The following is a 20,648-nucleotide window of genomic DNA, read 5'->3' as shown; positions in this document are numbered from 1 at the left end:
GGACTTAGGAGGCCCTATGAAAGCACCAACCAGATTGGCAGCCTGTCACAATCACCCCAGGTGGCCCTCTAAGGATCTTTCTTTAGAGGTTCTGGCAACATGGACTACCAGCTGGGGCTGTTTGGAGGGGCTACCTGGCTTCCCTCCCCTGAAGAAGTGACAACTTTCAAGCATCCAGAAGACTGTTGCTCCTCCCTGGGGAGGCTTCACATCCACCTGAAGAGAACCTCCATAATTAATAGCAAAGTCCCATCAAGATGTGAATGTCTCGAGGTAAGGCCAGAGCTCTTATCATTTTTACTCATTGCTGGATCCTCAGCGATTACAAGAAGCATGGCACTTAGTAAGTTCTGAATAAATATTTATCGAATAAAAGAACCAAGTATAAAATACCAGTGGTTACTAATACCAACAGGGACTCAAGTCAGTCTCTGAGGAGGAGGCATTTCCACATCTCTAAATCCCATTTCCTCTTCAATCCTTGGAGATGGGGAGATGGCAGGGATTCAAACTCTTAGCCTCATACTCTTCACAACATAAACTTTGCTTCGGAGCCCTGGTATAAGGGCCAAGGTGAGGAGCAGGGACTGGGGAGGGAGCCAAGCTGGAGGAGCAGTTAACCGTGGGAAGAAGGGAGCCGTCACACACACACACACACGCCCCTTTTGACACTGCAAGGGCAAAGCTGAAACACAGATATGCCAGGCTTGGTTGAGGTTTGGAGCATGAGAAAGAACCAGCAACATATGCACAGAGAGCCCAAGAGCTGCCGCCTGTGGGCTTGGGGCTGCACAACGTCAGAGCAAATGCTTCTCCCAAAGGTAAAGTGAGCAGAGCCCAGCAGATGCCCATCTCCACTAGAATCCAGCCCAGGCTGGCAGCTCATCAGCTTCTGATCCAGCCTCCCCCTGTGCTAGGGAAAGAGAGAAAAAGAGATAGCTGGGAAGAGGTTAAGTCATGTGGACAGTGAAATTCCCTGTGTGGAACATCCCTCGACAGCCAGCCTGGCACAGATTAGCCAGGCCTGGGGCACTGAAGTACAACTTCTTCATAAGGGTGAAGAGATGCCTGCCATCCATCACCCCTGCCCTAATGGCACCCCTCAGTGCTACCTGATCCATCACTTGAGGGACAAGGTCTCCAAGTTGGCACCAATCTGTAGACCAGACTCTAAAAACAGAGACAGGCAGAGACCTTGGGGAAGAAATGTGACTCACTCCTTACTTGAAGCACATACTATGGAGCAACCAGTGTATATGCATGTGTGTGTGGGGGGGGGAGGGGCATAAAAAAAAAGTCTCTGCACATTAAAGATGGGTTGGATTTTGGAAGTTCTGCCCTTCTCTGAGACTGTCTTGACAAATACAGAAGCCCATGCAGCAAAATCTGAGCAGAGTTTGTTAATGTTTTTATTTTATTTTATTTTATTTTTATTTTTCTCTCACTTAAACAACAGACTCCCAGACCTCTTAGAGGAAAATAAACAAATGACAGAAAACGCCGGATGACCCTAACGGATGACCCTAAACTTTCACTTGCAATTTATCACAGCATCAGCCCCAGGCCCTCTGTATTTCTGGGCACTCAGAGGAAACAGCTCCCTGAGAACTGCCAGCAAGCATCTGACAAGTGCACGGCCATGTGGTCCCATCTGTCATTCTTCACCACCCATCAAACCCTCCCTTGGAGGCCGAGGACTTCTCTCCTGGCCCCTCACGAGATGTGAAGACCAGGCCCAGGTCCTGGTGTTATCCTGGAAGGTTGCCCCCAGTCGTTGGCATCAAGACCCCAAAAAAGACACACTTGAGGAAAATCCACAGGCCTTGGCACAGCCAGGTAGAGCCAAGCCGGGCAAGCTGATGACCTCAGAACTGTCTGCTTCCAGCCGCTCTCCTTCAACTACTTCAGTGAAAACCCCAAATCCAGCTTTCTCTCTCTCTCTCTCATCTGTTTTAATAGCAGGTTTCCAGAACTAAAGGGGCTGTGTGGGGTCTTCTCCCTCTCTTCAGATACTTCTCTGTCACATCATGAAACACATGGGCGTGCACGTGTGCACCCGCGCCCCCCTCCAAGGGCTAGGACTAGAGAAGAAGGGGAGGGGGCGGCCAGGATGAGATTGCCCCAGATCAATGGATATTTGAAACTCAAACACATGGCCCAGGACCTACACTGCACGTGTTAATTACCACACATGTGCCTGTAAAGGAGTCCATTAAACACCGGGGCCCAAAGAAGAGAGCGAGGAAGGGACATTCCAAGGGATTAAGTAAATAGTCTGAAGTTGTGACCCTCCTCCCCTCCTGAAGCACGTGCATCTGGCTGCGGAAGATAACAGGGCCCCCCTTCTTCCCCCACTTCTTCCCTGGGGCCCCACACCTGTGGACCACAGCAACCCAGGCCTCCCAGCCTGAGGCCAAACTCCACGACCTGCTACCGAAGGCTGCCCTCCTCCTTTCCTCCTGCTATCTCTCTGGGCCTCCTCCCCCGGCTCCTTGCCTTTCTCCTCCTCTCCTTCACAGGACTAATTCCTGGCTGGCAACCAGATGCTACGTGGTCACACAATACATCTTTTCATTCCTTCCAGGCAGAGAGAACCGATCCCTCCCAGCCCCGTCAGTGGGGCAGATTCAAAAGGCCAAGAGGGGAGGGAGAGAGAAGCCTGGGTCCCGTCCTCACCCTGCAGCCCCTCACCCCTCACACCTGCAGACCTCATGCCTCACCTCCTTTCTGACCATATCCCCCCTCCTGCTCAAGGGTCCCCAGGCCAGCATCATTTAAATTGCAGCCTCAGGACGGCGAGCTCCAGCTCTAGGGAGATGCCTCCTTGGGGAAGCCACGTGTGGGCACAAGCTCAGACAAGGGGCCTTTGTGTCTTCCCACCTGCTGCCCTACAGAGCACATTCCATTCTTAAGTGGCCTCTGAAAGAGGAACCTTGGCAGGTCAATACAGGATATTACGAATGCCCTCTCATACCCTGTCCCCATTCAAACTTAGGCTTCTTGGACAGGTGTGGCTTCAGGTGGCCCTTCCTACAGGTGGCCCAAACCTGCTCTTCATAGCACTGCCCATGGAAGACAAAGAAAAGAAGACTTGGTGCCTAATTAGATTCTCCAAATAGATGGAAAGAGAGATCACTGGGCAAAAATCAAGTTTCCAGGAGAGAGTGAGCCCTAGCATCTCCTGCCAGGGCCTTATCCTGACTTTTGCTCCAAGGAAGAAGCCTCTGCAGAACCACCTAGGTGGAAGGACCCCATCCAGGACAGGGGAGCAAAGAGCTGGAAGCCAACAGCACTTGTTCTCTCCAAGAGGAGGCTGCAGATTCTACCCTGTTTCCTCCACCTCCCTGGAGAATCAGGCTCGTCTGGCCTCCTTTGGCCCATGCTCACTGTAAATTGCTGTAAATGTACTCCTCAACCCACCTGCCCTCTTCCAGCTGGCTAAGTGAGGTCCAGGATGACCATGGTTCTGTCTCACTGTTACCCACAGGGCGCAAAGCCACATCAACCTGGAAAGCACTTCTCTGTCTGGTTTAAGAACCAGATGGCCCAGATGACCTTTCCTGGTACTTGGGCTTCATTCAGCATCATACACTTCACTCACTCCCTTTGGAAGGGAAAATCCAAGAGGTCAGTTTTGCATAGTTACCCATTTCCCCTACTACTAGGACCTCACACCCAGAGACACAGGTGATGTTCCTGAAGATTTCAGTGGCGAAAAGCAAAACAGAAGGCAGCTCCCATTTCCACCCCCTGTAGACACAGGTCATTGACAGCACCAGTGATTTCAGATCTTTGCAGATTTGGAAAAAGAGACTTCCTGCCCTTCTTCCCACCTTCCCTTACCTGGGAGGGAACCACCAGCACTCATGGCTATTTCCCCTTGTCTGAGAGGAACCTGGAAAGACACTTGCTCCCTTCTTTTCACCCACTCACTCATTCCTGCCCAGCAGGAAGAGGAGCAGCGCATCTGGGCCATGGGCGTACGTTTCCTAGTAGGTCACCGTGTTCTACTGGGCCACTGTATTCCACTTCCATGGCTTGGAGCGCCTGTGTTTCGGGCAGCAGGTTCTTTGGACTGTTGTCTCCTGCATTCAGAGTGGGTGCTCTGCCTCTTCTTACATCCCCAGGGCCATGTGTGTAGGATAAGCCTGTGCACTTCGTGCTGACTCAGCAGTTCCAACTCTACAAGGGCTCTCAAGGCCTAGGTGCAGGTGGAAGCCTCAAATTCAGCAGAGGTAGGAGCTCTGCAGTGCTTATACACAAAACGAAATGGAGATCTGCTTTCCAGGCTGCTACCCGCTCTCTGTGAATGCCATCCTAGAAGCCAGTGGCAATAAAATATAGGCCTCGAACTATCTCCCACACTGAAAATCATGGCCAACATATACCTAATCCTCATGCAGACTAATCCACTAAATAGCATTCAGACAAATGCCAGCTATCTTACTTCAGGGACCCAGGAAGAAATGAATATGTAGAACCCTTTGTAAAAATTAAAACAAATAACAACAACAAAAACAAAACCAGGAAAAACTGACATTAAAGTCACTCAAATATAAAGCTTTTCCCTGTTTTCCATAGTCTCTCCTCTTGAGAGATCATGGTGACCTCTCATTTGCTGTTTAGTGTTGTTCCAGGTAAACAAAAATTAAAGCCTTAAGCTTGCTGTGGGAGCCACATAGCACAGCCAGCCCCAATGGCACATGCCTGTAATCCAAGTACCTCGGGAGGCTGATATAGGAGGAACGCAAGTTCAAAGCCAGCCTGGGGAATTCAGTGAGGCCCTTGGCAACTTACTGAGACCCTGTCTCAAAATAAAAAATAGAAAGGTTCTGGGGTGACAACATCTGGCATCAGATACTCATATTACAGGTATCTCTCTGCTCACTGTCCCCTCAGATTCAAGACAGAACTACTCAGAATTTCAGGAAAACAAGTGCACAGGCCACACAACCATGGAGCCAGCCCAGTGTTAATGAAGAGAAGCGGGATGCACTGGAACACAGGGGTAAGGAGAATTGGGGGGGGGGGGCGGGGTTACTCAAGTGGGTTATTCAAAAGAGAGCTGAGGGCAGACACGAGCACTCTATCTTCACTGTCCATTTTGGTTGAATGCTGGCTACATCGGAGGTTGACCAGCTGAACTCCCAGGGAGCCCAGGAGCTCAGGGCTCACATCCAGATCCCTGCAGCTCTGCATGCTACACTTGCTTGTCCCCCTCAGAAATTCTGGGAGATGAATCACCACCACCACGTGAGCCTTACTTACCACCAGAACGGGGAGGAAACAGAATGAGAATGGAGAAGGCTTTCTGGGGGGCACTTTTAGCTTTCACTCCACGCTCCTTCTATCTTGTCTAAGAACTTCTGCTCGGACTGGCTTTAGAAGCAAACATTTAGATAAAGCATCAAACTCCACTCACCTCTCCTTCCCGAGTTACCCTGGCTCAAGGGCTTGTCGGTGACTGAACCTTGGGGTAGAGGAGAAACAAAAACAGCCATTCAGAGTGTGCGGCGGTTGGTTTCTTTCAAAGGGTTGGTAAAGCCTGACATTATGAGCATATGGCCATGTATATACATATTGTATACACACCGGGGATATTATATACAAAGTGAGTATGTACATACATGTCGAGCAGGGTTTGTTTAACATCAATGTCACTGATAACCTAGCACTGTTTTGAGACAAACTATAATTTCCAGGTTCCCTGGCAGTGGTCTTGACCAGGTTCTTTAAAAAGTCCACTTGCATATAATTCCCCTGTTGAACATTTCAAAACCTACCCCTCCACATCCACATGTCCCCCACTTCTCACCAGCTCCCTGTTCTGAGCCATATCCAGTCAGCAGGGCCAACTGAAAAGAAAAACCCCTCTTACTGCAAATGCAATGATTGACATCCCTTGCTGGTTAGGGCAGGAAATCAGCGATTTTCCATCTGCATTAAGTAGAAAATTGTCGGCCCAATTGTACTGAATGGGCCAAAATAGTCTGAGGCATGGAAACAATTTTCTAGACACAGCCTGTTCCTCAGGGTGGGGGTAGCATGTGCGTTTCCCCTGCATATACTGGAGCACCACATGCACCCATCCTCCAGACCTGACCCTGTGGCACCTGCCTTCTCCGTGAAGCCCACCCCCACACAAGCAGGGTATGACCACATATCCACGAGACGACCTCTGCAGAGACCCCACCAACAAAAGGAAAGAGGATCCATATTTTCCTAATTTTTGTCGTATCCCTTCCTTCTCCATATCCTAGTTTTGTGAGAATTCCATTATATTATCCTCCACGGCTACTTTCTAGTACATTTGTTTGCCTTACATGAAACTCTCCAGGTCATGTGCAAGGAGAGCTAATTCCTGCCCCCCTCCACCCCAGCCCCAATTAAGGTTTCCAGTTTCCATGTAAACCACAAATAAAGTAAACTTCCCTTTTGGCCTGCAAATTTGGGTTTCCTAATATACATTCTTACTGTCCTATCCACTTAACTTTTCTCTTTTATATGGAAGGGCTAGTAGAAAGAAAAAAATGAGTAAATTTTGTAAGAAGTTACTAGGACTGGTAGCCTTTGGAATTTCAAATAGGTTTTTAGCAAGTGTTTTATATTTTGTTGACATTTAAAATAAGTGAATAAATAAAACCCTATGTACACAGATATGGGGAAATGGTAAGAGGCCCTTTTGAATGAGAGATCGGCCACACAGGGAATTCAAGGGAGGAGCTCATGAGTCCTCATCACTAAGAGGAGGCAGAAGGTGTGGGGTTTACATACATCCAGAATCCACAATCCCAATGAATCTGACCCAGTAGCAAAATAACATCGAAATAGAAAGGACTTAATTTTTCCTATGGACTAACCCAAGAATTCCCAATCAAGCACCAGTTGCCTAACTTAACTACTCAGCAGAACCACCTGAGAAGATTCATAAAAATAAGGACTTCGGGTCTCACTCCAGTCCTATTGGATCAGAATATACAAGAAGCATTGACATCTGGCTTCTTTCTTAATTCCCCAGGTGCTGCTGATGATCAGTCAGATTTAAAGGCCACTGTCATGAAAGCTTTCCCTTATGGTAAGTTACTTTGCTCAAGTGTGGCAAATCTATGGCACAGAGGCCATCACTCTCCTCTCCCACACCTGTGATGGGCATCACTAATTGATCACTGCAGCCTTTGATGCTGAACTCATGCGGCCTCAAAATGCATGTTAATAATGCACTGCAAGGACCACTAGCAATCAGTCAGTCAGCACAAAAGGTAAAAGCATATATGCCACCTCAGCTCTAAGGGTTTCCACCAATGCTTAGGAAAAAAGCACCAAGGAAAAAAAAAACAGAAATCTAAACTCAGAATAAATAAACATATATACACTGGCCCTCATTATCCAGCTGATTACTGAGGAAGCTGTTAGAGGGGGATCTTTCCTGACCTGAAACAGGGCTTGTAGTCACCACCAACCTTTTAACAATCCCCAATGAGACGCAGGAGACCAATCAAGGGGTTTTTTTTTCCAACTCTTTTCATTCTTCCCGCTCCTCCCTACGATACCTGAACATACAGGAGTTTTATTCTGCACAGAAGAGCCACTGATGGGCTTCCCATCCGGGGTGACACACCAACAGTACCCTGTGTAGGTATGGCACTGCACCTGTTCAGAGGAAGGGGAGGGAGGAGAACCTTAAGTCCCAGAATACAACATCAAGAGGCACCCACCCCTTTCCATGCACTGCCCATCCAGCAGAACAGCTCCTGCCACCTCTCACTCCACATCTGTCTCCAGGGTACATCACATGTGGGTCACCTAGCCAACAGCATCCATGCACAACCATGGCCATTTATCTGCTTCATTCTTATGGACTCCAAACACTTGACAGCTGGTATCGTTCTGAGATATGTCCACTGAGATTTTCCCGTGTTGGGTCTCACCAATCCCTCTACATTCTTTTCCCAAGCACTCCCATCCAATTATTAAGAATTCTGATCATTAAACTAATTAGGAAAATATGAGCTGGAATTTCACCATTGTGGATTGACTTGATGCTTCTTTAACAAGTAGAGACAAATGGTAAGCTACTATATATATATATATATATACTACTATATATATATATGTATGTATGTATGTATATATATATATATATATATATATATATATATATATAGAGAGAGAGAGAGAGAGAGAGAGGGATTTAGTTGTTGATGAACCTTTATTTTATTTATTTATATGCGGTACTGAGGATCAATGCAGGACCTCACATGCTAAGCAAGCACTCTACTACTGAGCCACATCCCCAACCCAAGCTACTTTTCTTATTCTAGTTTCTCTAAGCACCCGTATATGGATCAGCCTGCCTACTATCACGTGGCTCTCCTGAGCCAGGGCACACATGCATCACAGGGTCAAAGCATGAGAAAAGTCCTTTGTGCCTGTAGGTTCTACTTCTAAATGTCCAGATGCACCTCTGGGTGACCTTCCCCAAATCTCCAGGGTCGGGTTCCTTTGTCTGGTATAGAAAATGAAAATGAGCTGTTCACACCCTTTAGGACACCCTTTAGGAAACTCTTCTCCCCCCAAGGCCCCCCCCCCATAGCTGTCACCTCACCCACCTCCTCCCACTCCACCCCACTGTCCTCTTCCCTTCTGTTTTCTCTGTGAAGTTCCTAAACACATATCAGAGCAGGCTCCCTTACTTAAGACCCCTCAGTGAGGACTGGAGGTGTAGTTCAGTGGCAAAGCACTAGCCTAGCACATATGAGGCCCTGGGCTCCACGCCCAGCCCTGCCAAAAACAAAGTAACCCTCAGAATGATTCAACCCTGAACTCAGGATAGATTAAAGAAATTTGCATGGCGCTCAAGGTCCTCCATATCTGAGCCTATCTACCCCAGCAGGAGCATCCCACACACCCTCCACTCTACCACAATGAAGCCTTTGATGCTCCCAAACACACCCTAGTTTCTCCAGATTCTGAACCTTTGTTTGCTCCAACTATTCAATTTGTCTGGGACACCATTCCCCAGCCCAGCCCCAGTCCTCTTCTAATTCTTTGGTGGCCCTCTCCTAATCCCCCTCCACGACACACCTCCACCTCAAAGCAGTCCCTGTCTTCCTGCTTCCCCTCCCTCCCCTCCTTCCTCTGATTCTTCCCCAAATTCAGGGCCCTTATCACAGCGAGCTCTCGCTATTGATTTGACTAGTCTTCTTCCCACTCTAGACCATAACTTCAAGGGCTGCAAACTAGTTATTTCCCCGTTCCGAGCATCTAGCATAGCACCTGACATTTATTGTAGGTGATTGATGGTCTGAATAAAGGCACAAATTCTCATATTTCCTCAAGTCTTGGTCTCTATCAATTCTAAAAATGCAATATCAATTTAAAGAGCCGCAGCACATTAACTGTAGATCTCAATGACAAGATGTGTGCCAACTGCAAATAGATTAAAGTGTGAAAAAATGTGTCTCTTGGGATCAAGGACATATTGAAATCACAGCTAGACAGTAATCGCATACAAATTAAGTTGGGCGGCAGAGAAGGAGACAGCGAAAAGAGCAATCTGACAGACTGGGCAAGACCCAGAAGTCATCACTAAGGCAGAAAAGCTGCAGACAGGTTTCTGCTCTCCTGTGGGCACCACACCCTGCAATTTCCTCCAGGACAAGTTGTTTCAGCACAGGCCTACTCATAGAAACCAGGGCAAGACAAAATGGAGGGTTCCTACCAGCATGACAACTGCTGTCAAAATGAGGCACTTGCCTCTACCATCTCTGCAAGGCAGCTACACCCAGTGCCTTGACCCTGGAACCACACATCCAGCCCCTGCTTGTTTCATGGCATAGTCGTCACCCACAGCCATGGCTGTTCACTAAGATCAGTATCTTGGGTTGGGACAGCACTACTTTCTCAGGGGCCTTAAAGGTGGAAAGAAAAGAAATCCATACCAACCAGGGCTTGGATCCCAGTCCAGCCAGTTGGGAACTGGGCATCTTACTTAGCTCTCTGAGCCCTGTCTACACAATGGAGTGACAATGTCCAACCTGGAGGATCAGGGGAGGCAGAGCAGTGCTTGTCGTGTGGTAAAGGACAGAGGTGGAGTGGCTATCGCCATAGTTGCTCTTGGTTGTGTCAGAAACACCTGGCAAGCCGTCTCTTCACAGGCCAGTGCTCTACTAGCAATCTCCACAGGCTTGGGTGGAAAATGCAGCAGGAAACTTGGAGTTGACCCTCCCTCAGATTCCATCAGGGGATATTTCCTAGAGATGACGCTTCACCAAGAGCAGCATTTGAATGGGGACTGGTTGGCTGCTTTCTCCTCCTTGGCTAATAATCACCCCTGGGGGACTCTGCCCTGGGATTGGGTGGCCATACTGACTCATGCAGGATCCCCTTGGCTCTCAGGATCAAGGTGATTCTCTCTGTATGAGGTCTGCACAATCCAGGTCAGCACCCCAGGCCGTGCCTCTGGGCTGGTGCTGCACTGCTAGAACCTGGCACTGTGGTCAAGGAGGCTGCAGAGAGCTGGCTGATTGGAGAGCCCCCTCCACCAAGGCATGCACAAAGTCACAACTAAATGCATGAGTCAAGTGCCAAGCCCAAAGCTTTGTTCCAGGGGATATAATCTGACCTCTGGGCTCAGTGGGTCCCAAGGGCCACATGCACAGTGAGTGTGCCCATTGTATCCCTGGGGGCACCAGGGCACTGCCTCCCAGCCCCCAGCCAGGCCCAAAAGCCCAAACACAGCTCCTTTCTCCCCAGGGTCCTTGGCATTTCCACCCATACACACTCTAAAAAACTGGACTACAAAATCCTCAGACTGGGAGCTCCTTCCCAATCTTATGAAACTGAAACTAAATGGGGAATTGTGCCTGGGGTACACAGTAGCCAGCACACCTGCCCTGGGTGTATTATAGGGGGAGGCAGTAAATGGGAGTAAAAGAAGGCACAGAGACCCCCAGAAGGATGTCAGACTGTGGGAACCACAGAGGGCCAAGCAAAATCCCTTTGTCGTAGGGGCTTGAAGAGAATCAGCCCATGATTCTAAATTGAGAAGTAATTTTTGAGTTGCCTTGGGGAGTTTTCAAGATGTCTTCTTGCAGAAAAAGAAATGGCATTAAGACAGACTATAGCCTGGAAAGCTTCTTCATGAGACTAAGGCTAAAACTGTCTGCATTTATTTTAAAAGGGAAGATGATGGTAATAGTACCTATCTCCATTGTTGGGAGAATTAAATTAAGTAATGTAAATAAAGTACTTAGCTCAGAGAGTAAGTGCCCAGTTCACCTTAACTATTTATTTTTATTATCATCATGTTATTTTTTAAGAAAACTATCTGTACCTTCGAAGAGGCCAGTGCCAGATTATCTCATGAGGACAAAAGAACGTCCTATTCTGACCAGCCTGAGGGGAAAGAGCAATCTGAAATCAGCAAAATGTTTGAAAAAAGTTTGAGAGTGGGAAGATACAGAAACAGTCCTATTCCTTTCACAGAAGAAAAGCAATCAGGGTATACATTCTATAGAATTGATGGTTTATACAGACAACCAAATGTGAATTCTGCCTAGTCAATCTTCTCCTTTGCAAACTTATTCTTTTTAAATTAATAAGTAATAGCCTTTGTTTCCCTGCAAGCCTCAAATTGATCAACTCTCAGCCTTAATCTATAGGAGAAGCCTGGGCCTGAGGAACTAAACAGGCAGTTGGCTTTTTCTAATATCTTGCTGTGCAGTTCTCACAACTCAGCATTGTTCCCACTCCAAAGGTATAGGCACAAACCAGGGAACTGGCTCTCTACCATGCTGAAGCCTTCTAGTAGGCTGAAGTGTCAACTGAGGGTACTTCCTTTAGAGACAAAAAGTGTGCACACCTCAACCAAAAGGAGTTTTTTTTTTTTTCTCTCGGCTTGTACTGTAATTATCCTGTGGGATGTAACAGGTGTTCCAACGGGTACATTAAAACAGTGTGTCCTTAGATAAGTAAGTTTCATCTCTGACTCACATACATTCATATTATTGGCAAGAAGCCCTTTACATAAACAGCTCAGTGGCATATTGCAGTTTAACCTCCATCCAAGATTAAGACAAATCTGCAATCACTTTAAGCCTGCTAATCTTCAACATTAGCCCAACTGCTGGCCACCTGGGAGAATGTGGAAGGCCAGCACTGCCAACAAAGGCAGTGGAAAGGGACCTAGAAAACACCAATTCACAGGAGCTGAGGATAGGAAAGCAAGGAGAAACTCAGAGGGGCAGATGGATTATGCAGATAGGCCACCATTGCCCATAGGTGCCATGCCCAGAATGGAAAATTCCACCTTTTACTTTAATAATGGCTTTTCAATCCCCATCCGAGATCTCTGCATTACCTCATTTAAGCCTCAAAGTCAACCCATGTGCAAGTCCTCATAGGAGACGCCTGGAGAGAGCTGTTCTTCAAGTGTCATCGTTAATGACATCCCAGGAAATTAGAATCATTGCTCATAACACTTCAGAATGGACAGGGCTAGAAACCGCCGCAGAGATCACCAGTGTAACCCAAGCATTTTACAAGAGAGGAAACTGAGGCCCAGAGAGAGAGAGAGAGAAGTAGCAGAGTCCCTGGTCCCTAATCCTAACAGATGGAAACGTCTCAGGCCTAGAAGGGAGAAGGAGAAAAGAAGTCATGACAAGCGCTGGCTTCTGTGGGAACTGCCTGGGTCTCTCTGTGCCTTGTAATTCTCTGGCAAATAGAACTCTTGGGGTGAGGGAGACAAGGATAAATATTCTCCCAGAGGAGGCAGCTGGAAGAGAGCCATCTGCTCTAGTGAGTGAAAAGTCTTTCCTGGGGTGCTTTGTAGAACAGCCTGGGGGCCCCCCAGCACCCACTGGCTGGCCAGCCTTCCCTTGGCCCTTTCTAGGGACTTCTCTGACAGAAGTCAGAACTCCCATCCAGAGCAGCTTCTTTGTTATTTCTCTTTTCTGCCTTCCTTCCTACCAGCCATCCACTTCCCTAAGAAACCCATGATGAAAACCATCTCCCGTGCATGCCCATTTCCTTCGGTTTCCTCCAGAGATGGGAGGTCCATGGCTGTCTCTCCCGCCTGACAGACACCATTGGTGTTCTATGGGTGTGAACAGGAATTACAGGAGGTGAAGGTGTTCTCTGGCCAAGTAACTCTGGAAATATTGGGTTAATCCAAGTGAAAAGATTTCTCCACTGCAGAAGTCTTCCTAGCTTTAACTCAACAGATGGTTTAGCTCTAAGAGGAAGGCCCCATTTGTAGCATTTCCTAAACCTCTTAAACTAGAGGACTCCACCTTAACCTCTGTGTGAGGAGCATTTCATGGTACGCGTGTTCTCAGCAACATGCTGAAAAGAAAAATAACAAAGAAGGTGCTCTGGGAGGGAAGACAGGAAAAGCATCTGAAATCAGCAAAATGTTTGAAAAAAGTTTGAGAGTGGGAAGATATAGAAACAGTTCTATTCCTTTCACAGAAGAAAAGCAATCAGGGTATACATTCTATAGAATTGATGGTTTATACAGACAACCAAATGTGAATTCTGCCTGGTCAATCTTCCTCCCTTGCAAACTTATTCTTTTTAAATTAATAAGTAATAGCCTTTGTTTCCCTGCAAGCCTCAAATTGATCAACTCTCAGCCTTAATCTATAGGAGAAGCCTGGGCCTGAGGAACTAAACAGGCAGTTGGCTGTTTCTAATATCTTGCTGTGCAGTTCTCACAACTCAGCATTGTTCCCACTCCAAAGGTATAGGCACAAACCTACAGGAATTTTCTTTTTCAAGTATATACCTCATCATCCAGAATTTAAGAGGAGACGCAGAGAAGGAGGTGATCCTTCAATTTTCAAATCCTCTTAAACATGGGAGTCTTTGTGGACCACATCTTTGTGAGTTGATGGTGTGGTATGGATGCCAACACGACATTAGTTAGTCAAGAGACAGCCCCATTCATCCCCAAAGACACCCCTACTAAATCTTGTGTCCTGTCTGAGGAAGGACACTTTATAAAGAAGGACCTTGGAAAATCAGATCTGGAAGAAAGAGACCAGCAGAAAAGAGATATAAAGCCCTATGATATGGGAATGATTGATTGATAAAAGGATTTTTGCCAAAAGGATTTTTGCCAGGCCAAAAAAAAAAAATATATTTGCTGGCTAAAAGAGAGGATTTCACAAGGACATAATGGTGTCCCTCTTCAAATCTTTCTGTGAAATGTGAGATTTCTATGGATTTTGTAAGTTCCATGACTACAGCTGGAGTCATCTGTTAGAAATCATAGGAAGACAGCTTTTGAAAGCTCTCAAATCAATATAATGTAAAGAAGGACTTCCCAACAAAATGGCCCCAGAATATATTATGGGTTTTGTTACCCTGGGAATAAGCTCCCTGTCTGATGGCAATCGAGCAGAAAGTGCATAAACCACTTGGTACAAGACTATAAATGGAACCAAAGCCCTGGATTGGAGCAGTAGGGAGAAGAAGATAAAGCAGATACCTCCAAGGCCCTTTAATTCAAAAAGTCCATAACTCTACAACCCTTCTGGAAATTGGTCTTCTACTGTATAAGAGAAAAGTTAAAATAATGCATAAACTAGCACCTGTCAGTGGTAAGACCATTCTTCTTAGTCTATAATCAACTTTTTTTTAATTTTTGCATTTTCAAAAAAAAATGGAATCCAATTCACGCAACGCACATACAAAGATATTTTAAAAAATAGGAAAGCACAGAAATTTGTTTTCTGAGACCTGCCCTCTGTTTGTGCCTAGAATGATCCAGATTTGTAAACAGCAAATATTGGTAACTCTTATTGATTTCCTTTTCTTTCCTTTTTGCGGGGGGAGATCTAATATGTTTTTATGTTTACAAAACACCCAATAAGAAAGTCCTTATATGTAGGAGCTCTGTTCATTTTAGAATTATGAAAAATCTGGCTGGTAGTAGGACAAAGTGACATATATTGGGAGCCCTTTTTAAGAACCCAGGTCTGACTTCACTTTTCATCAAATTTCCCTTTCTTCCACCCCATGCCTGTGTTTCTATGACCTTTCCCTATTTTGACATGGGGTGGGGGGACCCTGATCCCTTCCATTTTGCAAAAGAGTTTACTGATCCACCTGCAGGGTTAGCTCCTGGCATCTTCTATGTACTTACACTGGAATGAAAATAGTCCTAAATGCATGTGTATTATCAGCTCTGCCTGGACAGGTCCTGAATAAGTGTTGCCAGTGGACCTACTGTGTGTCTAACTACTTTATGGAATATTACCATTTGTCTTACAAAATCCTAAAGAGTGTTCCTCAGAGGTCATTGATTTAACCCCCTCTCCAGCCCTCACAGCCATGCTGCATCTCTGCAGGATGTCCACCTCTGCTTGCCCACTTCCCAGGATGGGAAGTTAAATCCTACAGATGTTTCATCTATAGACTGCTCTGCTTGTAAAAAGTTCTCCCCATTTTGAATCAGAATCTCTTATCTTTGTATACTTACTCAGTGATCCTGGATTGGCTTAGAGGACTGTACAAAGGCTTTTATCATTCACAGACAAGGCTATTGTCATTCGGGTATCCCTTTGGTCATCTCACTTCTACTCATCCTTGGTTCTTCTCATCTCCATGCCAAACATCTCTGGCTCCCCCTGAATATTTCTCCTGTAACTCACCTGACTCACTCTCCCGGATATGCCCTAGTTTGTCAACACCCCTCAAAAGATGGCAGTGTCCTTGAGAGAGGACCAAGAACTCAGGAGTGAGGCTGCTTGGGTTTGAACCCTGGCTCTAACCAAGTTGTAGGCTGTGTGACCCTGAGCAAGCTACTCAGCTCCTCTGTGCTTCCATTTCCTCATCTATGAGACAGAACTATAACAGTGCCTGCCTCATAGGTTGCAGTGAAGACTGAATAAATACATGGCAGGCATATATAAAACAGCCCACAACATAGTAAATGCTGTATAAATGAGAAAGTGTTGGTGCTGCTGCTGATTATTATCATCTGAAAAAGAGAAGAATCGTTGAGAGAGTGACTGAGGCCTGCCATCATGGGTCCTTTCTCTCCCACAGACAGCAGGAAGGCCAGAGAAGCGCTTCCATCTTTCCCTCCTTCCCAAGTACACCCCTTTGCACAAGAGCAGCTGCAGATACCGCCCAGAGCTTGCTCCTTTCATTTCCACAATAGACAAGTGATAGGGACAGAATCCCAAGGGCTACCAGGAGATCAGATGCCCAGCTGGGAGCACCCAAATCCTGTGTGCTTGAGCCAAAATGAATAACGTCAGCCAGTCTTTGAGAGGATGCACAGTGATCATTCAGCCGGAGGTCAGTCACAGAAGAGCAGGACACAGCAGAAGCTGGGGTCAGAAAGTCCTCACAGAACACAATGGACAGTGTTCTGAGCACACAGAACAGCTCCATCCACCTCATCTTGATGCACGTCCCCACTTCTGATGGTACCAATTCTCCCATTAACAAAACAAGAGTGGTGGCTCCCGCCATAGACAAGTCCCTCCTGCACGTGCTGGGATCAGGCTCTGTTCCTGCCATCGCTCTGTTCCTGCCATCATTTACAAAATCAAAATTTTACTTTCATATTTGCAGTAACAGATTGCTTATTGACCATAAATTACATGCCACCTAGAACTCTCACAGGAAGGCAAAAGGTAGAGCCCCATCAGACAGCTGACTGCTGCTACTGCTCACTAAGGCACCAGCTCCTACATCTTCCCAGATCCTGAAGTGCTGAGAACCTGAGTGAGCTCAGAGGAAACATCAGAGTGGGAAGAGGAAAAAGCCCCAGAGCCCGGTGTTCTATGGGAACAGGCTGCAGCACATCTCTACGGTGACACAGCTCACTGTAACCCACAGTTCCTGATTCAGAAAAGAAATCCCTTCCCCACTGGAAGATTCAAAGATAAGCCTATTGAAGACTGAAAACTCTTAGCACACACAAGACTTGGTGATGCTAGAGAGTTTCCCACCACCAATTTGCATCCCTCTCTCCCTCCCTCCCCCTTCCCTTGCAAATACTAAATCAAAGACACTGATACTATCACAAAACCTCAGACTACAACACAGGCCACGGGTACCTGGAAATTCTGCACCCAGATGCACTGCCCTGGGAAGAGAAGATGGTGTCAACCCCACATGCAGGTGCTGAACAACACAGTGAGATCACTGTTTATTTGAAGAGGAAGGAGAAGATTTCAAAACTCATGGCAAAGTTATAATAATCAAGACAGGGTAATACTAGCATAAGGCTAGACATGGATGGAGATCAATGGGATGGAATTGAGAATCCCAGAAATAAGCCCTTATATTGACCTTCACCTGACTTCAACAAGGGTACCAAGACAATTCAAGGGGAAAGAAAGCCTCCTCAACAAGTTGTGCCGAGATAACGGTTTACACACAGGCAATAAGGTGAAATTGGACCCCTACCTCACACAATGCACACAGACTAACCCAAATGGATTAAAGACCTAAATGTAGGATCTGAAATCATAGAACTTTTAGAACAAAGCACAGGAGTAAATCTTTGTTATCTTGAGTTGAGAAATGGTATGTCGACAAAAGCATAAGTAATAGAAGAAAAGAAAATAAATAAATTGGACTTCAAAATTAAAAGTTTTGTGCCTCAAAAGATATTATCAAGAAAGTGAAAAAGTTACCAAGAAGATGAAAGAAAATATTTGTAAATTGTATATATGTCATATCTAGAATATATATACAACTCCAACAACTCAATAATAAAAAGGCAAAGAACTGAATTAAGAAATGGGCAAAAGATCCAAATAGATATTTCCCCAAGGATATATAAATGGCCAAAAAGCACATGAAAAGATGCTCAACATTTTTAAGTCAAATCAAAACCACAAAGATACCAATTCTCACCCACCAGGACAGCTATCATAAAGAAGACAGATAATAACAACTGTTGGCAAAAATGTAAGGAAGTTGGAACCTTCATACATTATTAATAGGACTATAAAATGGTACAGCCATATTGAAAAAGTCTGTCAATTCCTTAAAAACTTAAATATGTAGTTACCATGTAACCTAGCAATTCTATTTCAAGAGAACTGAAAATATATATACATAATGAAACAAAAAATATATGAATGTTCACAACGGCCTTATTTATGATAGCCAAAAAGTGGAAACAACCTAAATGTCCATCTGCTGAAGAATGGATAGACAAAACAGGACACAGCCATATAATAGAATATTAACAATAAAAAAGAATGAAATACTGATTCATGGCACAACTTGGTTGAACCTTGAAAACATAATGGTGAGTCAAAGAATCAACCATGAACGTCCACACATTCTGATTCCATTTATATGAAATATCCATAAAGATTAGTGACTATGAAAAGCTGAGGTCAGCCAATGGGGTACAGGAGTTCTTCAGTGGTGCACAAGGCCTGGCATTAGATACTGGTGATGGTTGCACAATTCTGTGAATATACTCAATTCTACATTAGAAAGGGCAAATTTTATGTTGTGCAAATTATATCTCCACAGAGCCAATAGTTTTAAAGAACAAAAATAGGTGGTAAGCTCAACAGACCATAGATTGCCAACCTTTTCAGTGCCAACTTTCCCATATTACAGTTGAGCAAAGTAAGACCTAAAGAAGAAGAAAACCCAACATTTGCTGAGCAGCAAGTGTGCTGAATAGAGCACATTTCTGTATACATGATCCACACCATGGGTCATTTGGAACAAAAGCAACTTGAAGGGAAAAACACATATAAAACAAGTAGTAAAATGTCCTGAACACAGTAAATGTTCAAATTATAGTAACCATGTTTATTGAGCACTCTTTAAAAAGGGAAAAAGAAAAGCAACAACTTTCCCAACAAGGGTCCATTTACCATTTACGCCATCTTTGCCTAAAAAATGGGCTTGAATTTTTAACAGTATGATTGCTGAAAGAGAGAGAGAGAGAATATGTTGGCATTTTATATGCACCAGAGAGCTGGAGTCTAAATTATGGTACCATCCATTAAAACCTAAAAACTGGCCAGGTGCAGTGGCACACGCCTGTAATCCCAGCAGTTTGGGAGGCTGGGGCAGGAGGATAGAGAGTTCAAAGCCAGCCTCAGCAAATGTGAGGCACTAAGCAACTTAGTGAGACCCTGTTTCTAAATGAAATACAAAATAGGGCTGGGGATGTGGCTCAGTGGTTGAGTGTTCCTGAGTTCAATCCTGAGTGCTGTCCCTCCCCCTCCCCCCAAAAAACCTAACAACTGGTTCTGTTTGGGGCCACCTATGCCTGGAAAAAAGCTTACATATGCACTCTGGGTCTCAGTTCTTTTAGGTCCTCTACCCGGTCTGAGGAGAGAGTCACACTGTTGCTCCAGGCAAGATCTTTCCACATTAACACGAAAATGACCATTGCCTCTCTACTCAGAGGTCTACTCTCCTCAAAGATGGAACAAATCTTTTCCATTCCACAAGGACGCTCAGCACCCCAGCCTGCCAACATTTAACCAGCCCAGGCCAACGAAGGTTCACAGTTCATGTAAAGCATTGAGACTTCCAGCACTTGCTGAGATGCTGGAAGAGAAGACCAGATGACAAGCCAAGAAGTTTCCAGGGCAAGCTGGTCACAAAACTCAGGTTTTCAGGAGTGACATCAGGAAGAGCAATTCTGTACTGTGGGGGGAAATCGGGGAAAGCTAAAAAGGAACAAATCCTGCTTCATAGACCAACTCCAGACACTTGGAAAATAAGTGTTGCATCTCCCTGGATTTGAGAAAACACAACAGTAAGGACTTACAGAAATGACAAGGGAACCCACTGCCTTTGTCAAAAAGCCACACAACTTTTTCTTTGATCCTCCAACTTCAGAACAAAGCATAATCAAGAAGAAATGACAGCTCCCAGGACCTCTATATGCAAGAAAATGACCTCCGGGAATAATGCATATGTTTATGCACTAATGGGAAGAACAATGGTTCGAATGAATGAAAAAGTTGTTAATTTTCTGGCAGAGATGCATCAAGAAAAAATGCTCCTGGACCCTGGGGCTCAAAGACAGGAAACATAACATTTTATTATTATAGAAGTAATAATAAATGGTGTTTCATATTCTAATATTCTATAATAATATTAGAACTATAATCAATTAAAACAAAAAGTTAAAATGATTTGAGAATATGACCGGTAACAACCATTAGTCAACCACACAATTGCTCAACATGTGTGGAAAACAATTTAATAATATGCATCAAGTGCCTTCAAAAAGTTGGGCCCGGGCTGGGGGTGTGGCTCAGTGGTGGGGTGCTTGCCTAGCGTGTGTGAGGCACTGAGTTCAATTCTCAGCAATAAAATAAAGGTCCATCATCAACAAAAAATATATATAATTTTTTTTAAAAGTTGGGCCTTTTCACCCAATATCTGCCATCTAGAAATTTAATTCCCAAATTTCCAAGACTCATGGAATACAATGTGATCATTTTTTAATGAGGTAGAGCTATAAGAAACCAAAAATAAGTCCACAATATAATTCGTTTTAAAATGTTATGAAAATACATGATATGGTACTATTTTTATCCTAAATAATGATAATAAGTATGCACAAGGAAAAATCTAGAGGGTTATAGACTTAGTTGTTGCTAATAAATAAGTCACTGTTTCTATCTCCACCCTAT

At 45.1% G+C, this 20,648-nt stretch overlaps 1 protein-coding gene across 9 annotated transcripts in view; it reads right to left on the bottom strand.

The window, feature by feature from the left end:
• The window catches only part of SMOC1 (SPARC related modular calcium binding 1), a 157,322-nt gene that overhangs the window by 44,922 nt on the left and 91,752 nt on the right, over window positions 1-20,648 (bottom strand). For 6 of the 9 annotated variants that reach the window (XM_081290051.1, XM_081290052.1, XM_081290045.1 and 3 more), the window contains exons 4-5: window positions 7,461-7,650; window positions 5,423-5,470 (exon numbers count right to left, since the gene is read on the bottom strand). In XM_081290051.1, the coding sequence (XP_081146177.1) occupies window positions 5,423-5,470; window positions 7,461-7,650 (238 nt within the window). The remainder of the gene's footprint in view (window positions 1-5,422; window positions 5,471-7,460; window positions 7,651-20,648) is intronic. The other 3 variants (XM_081290047.1, XM_081290050.1, XM_081290049.1) reach the window with 1 other exon arrangement.

This window comes from Spermophilus citellus, assembly GCF_964194105.1.
Source record: "Spermophilus citellus genome assembly, chromosome: 4".
Lineage (NCBI taxonomy): Eukaryota > Metazoa > Chordata > Mammalia > Rodentia > Sciuridae > Spermophilus > Spermophilus citellus.
Note: the sequence above shows the minus strand (reverse complement) of the source record. Positions and strands in the feature narration are given on the sequence as shown.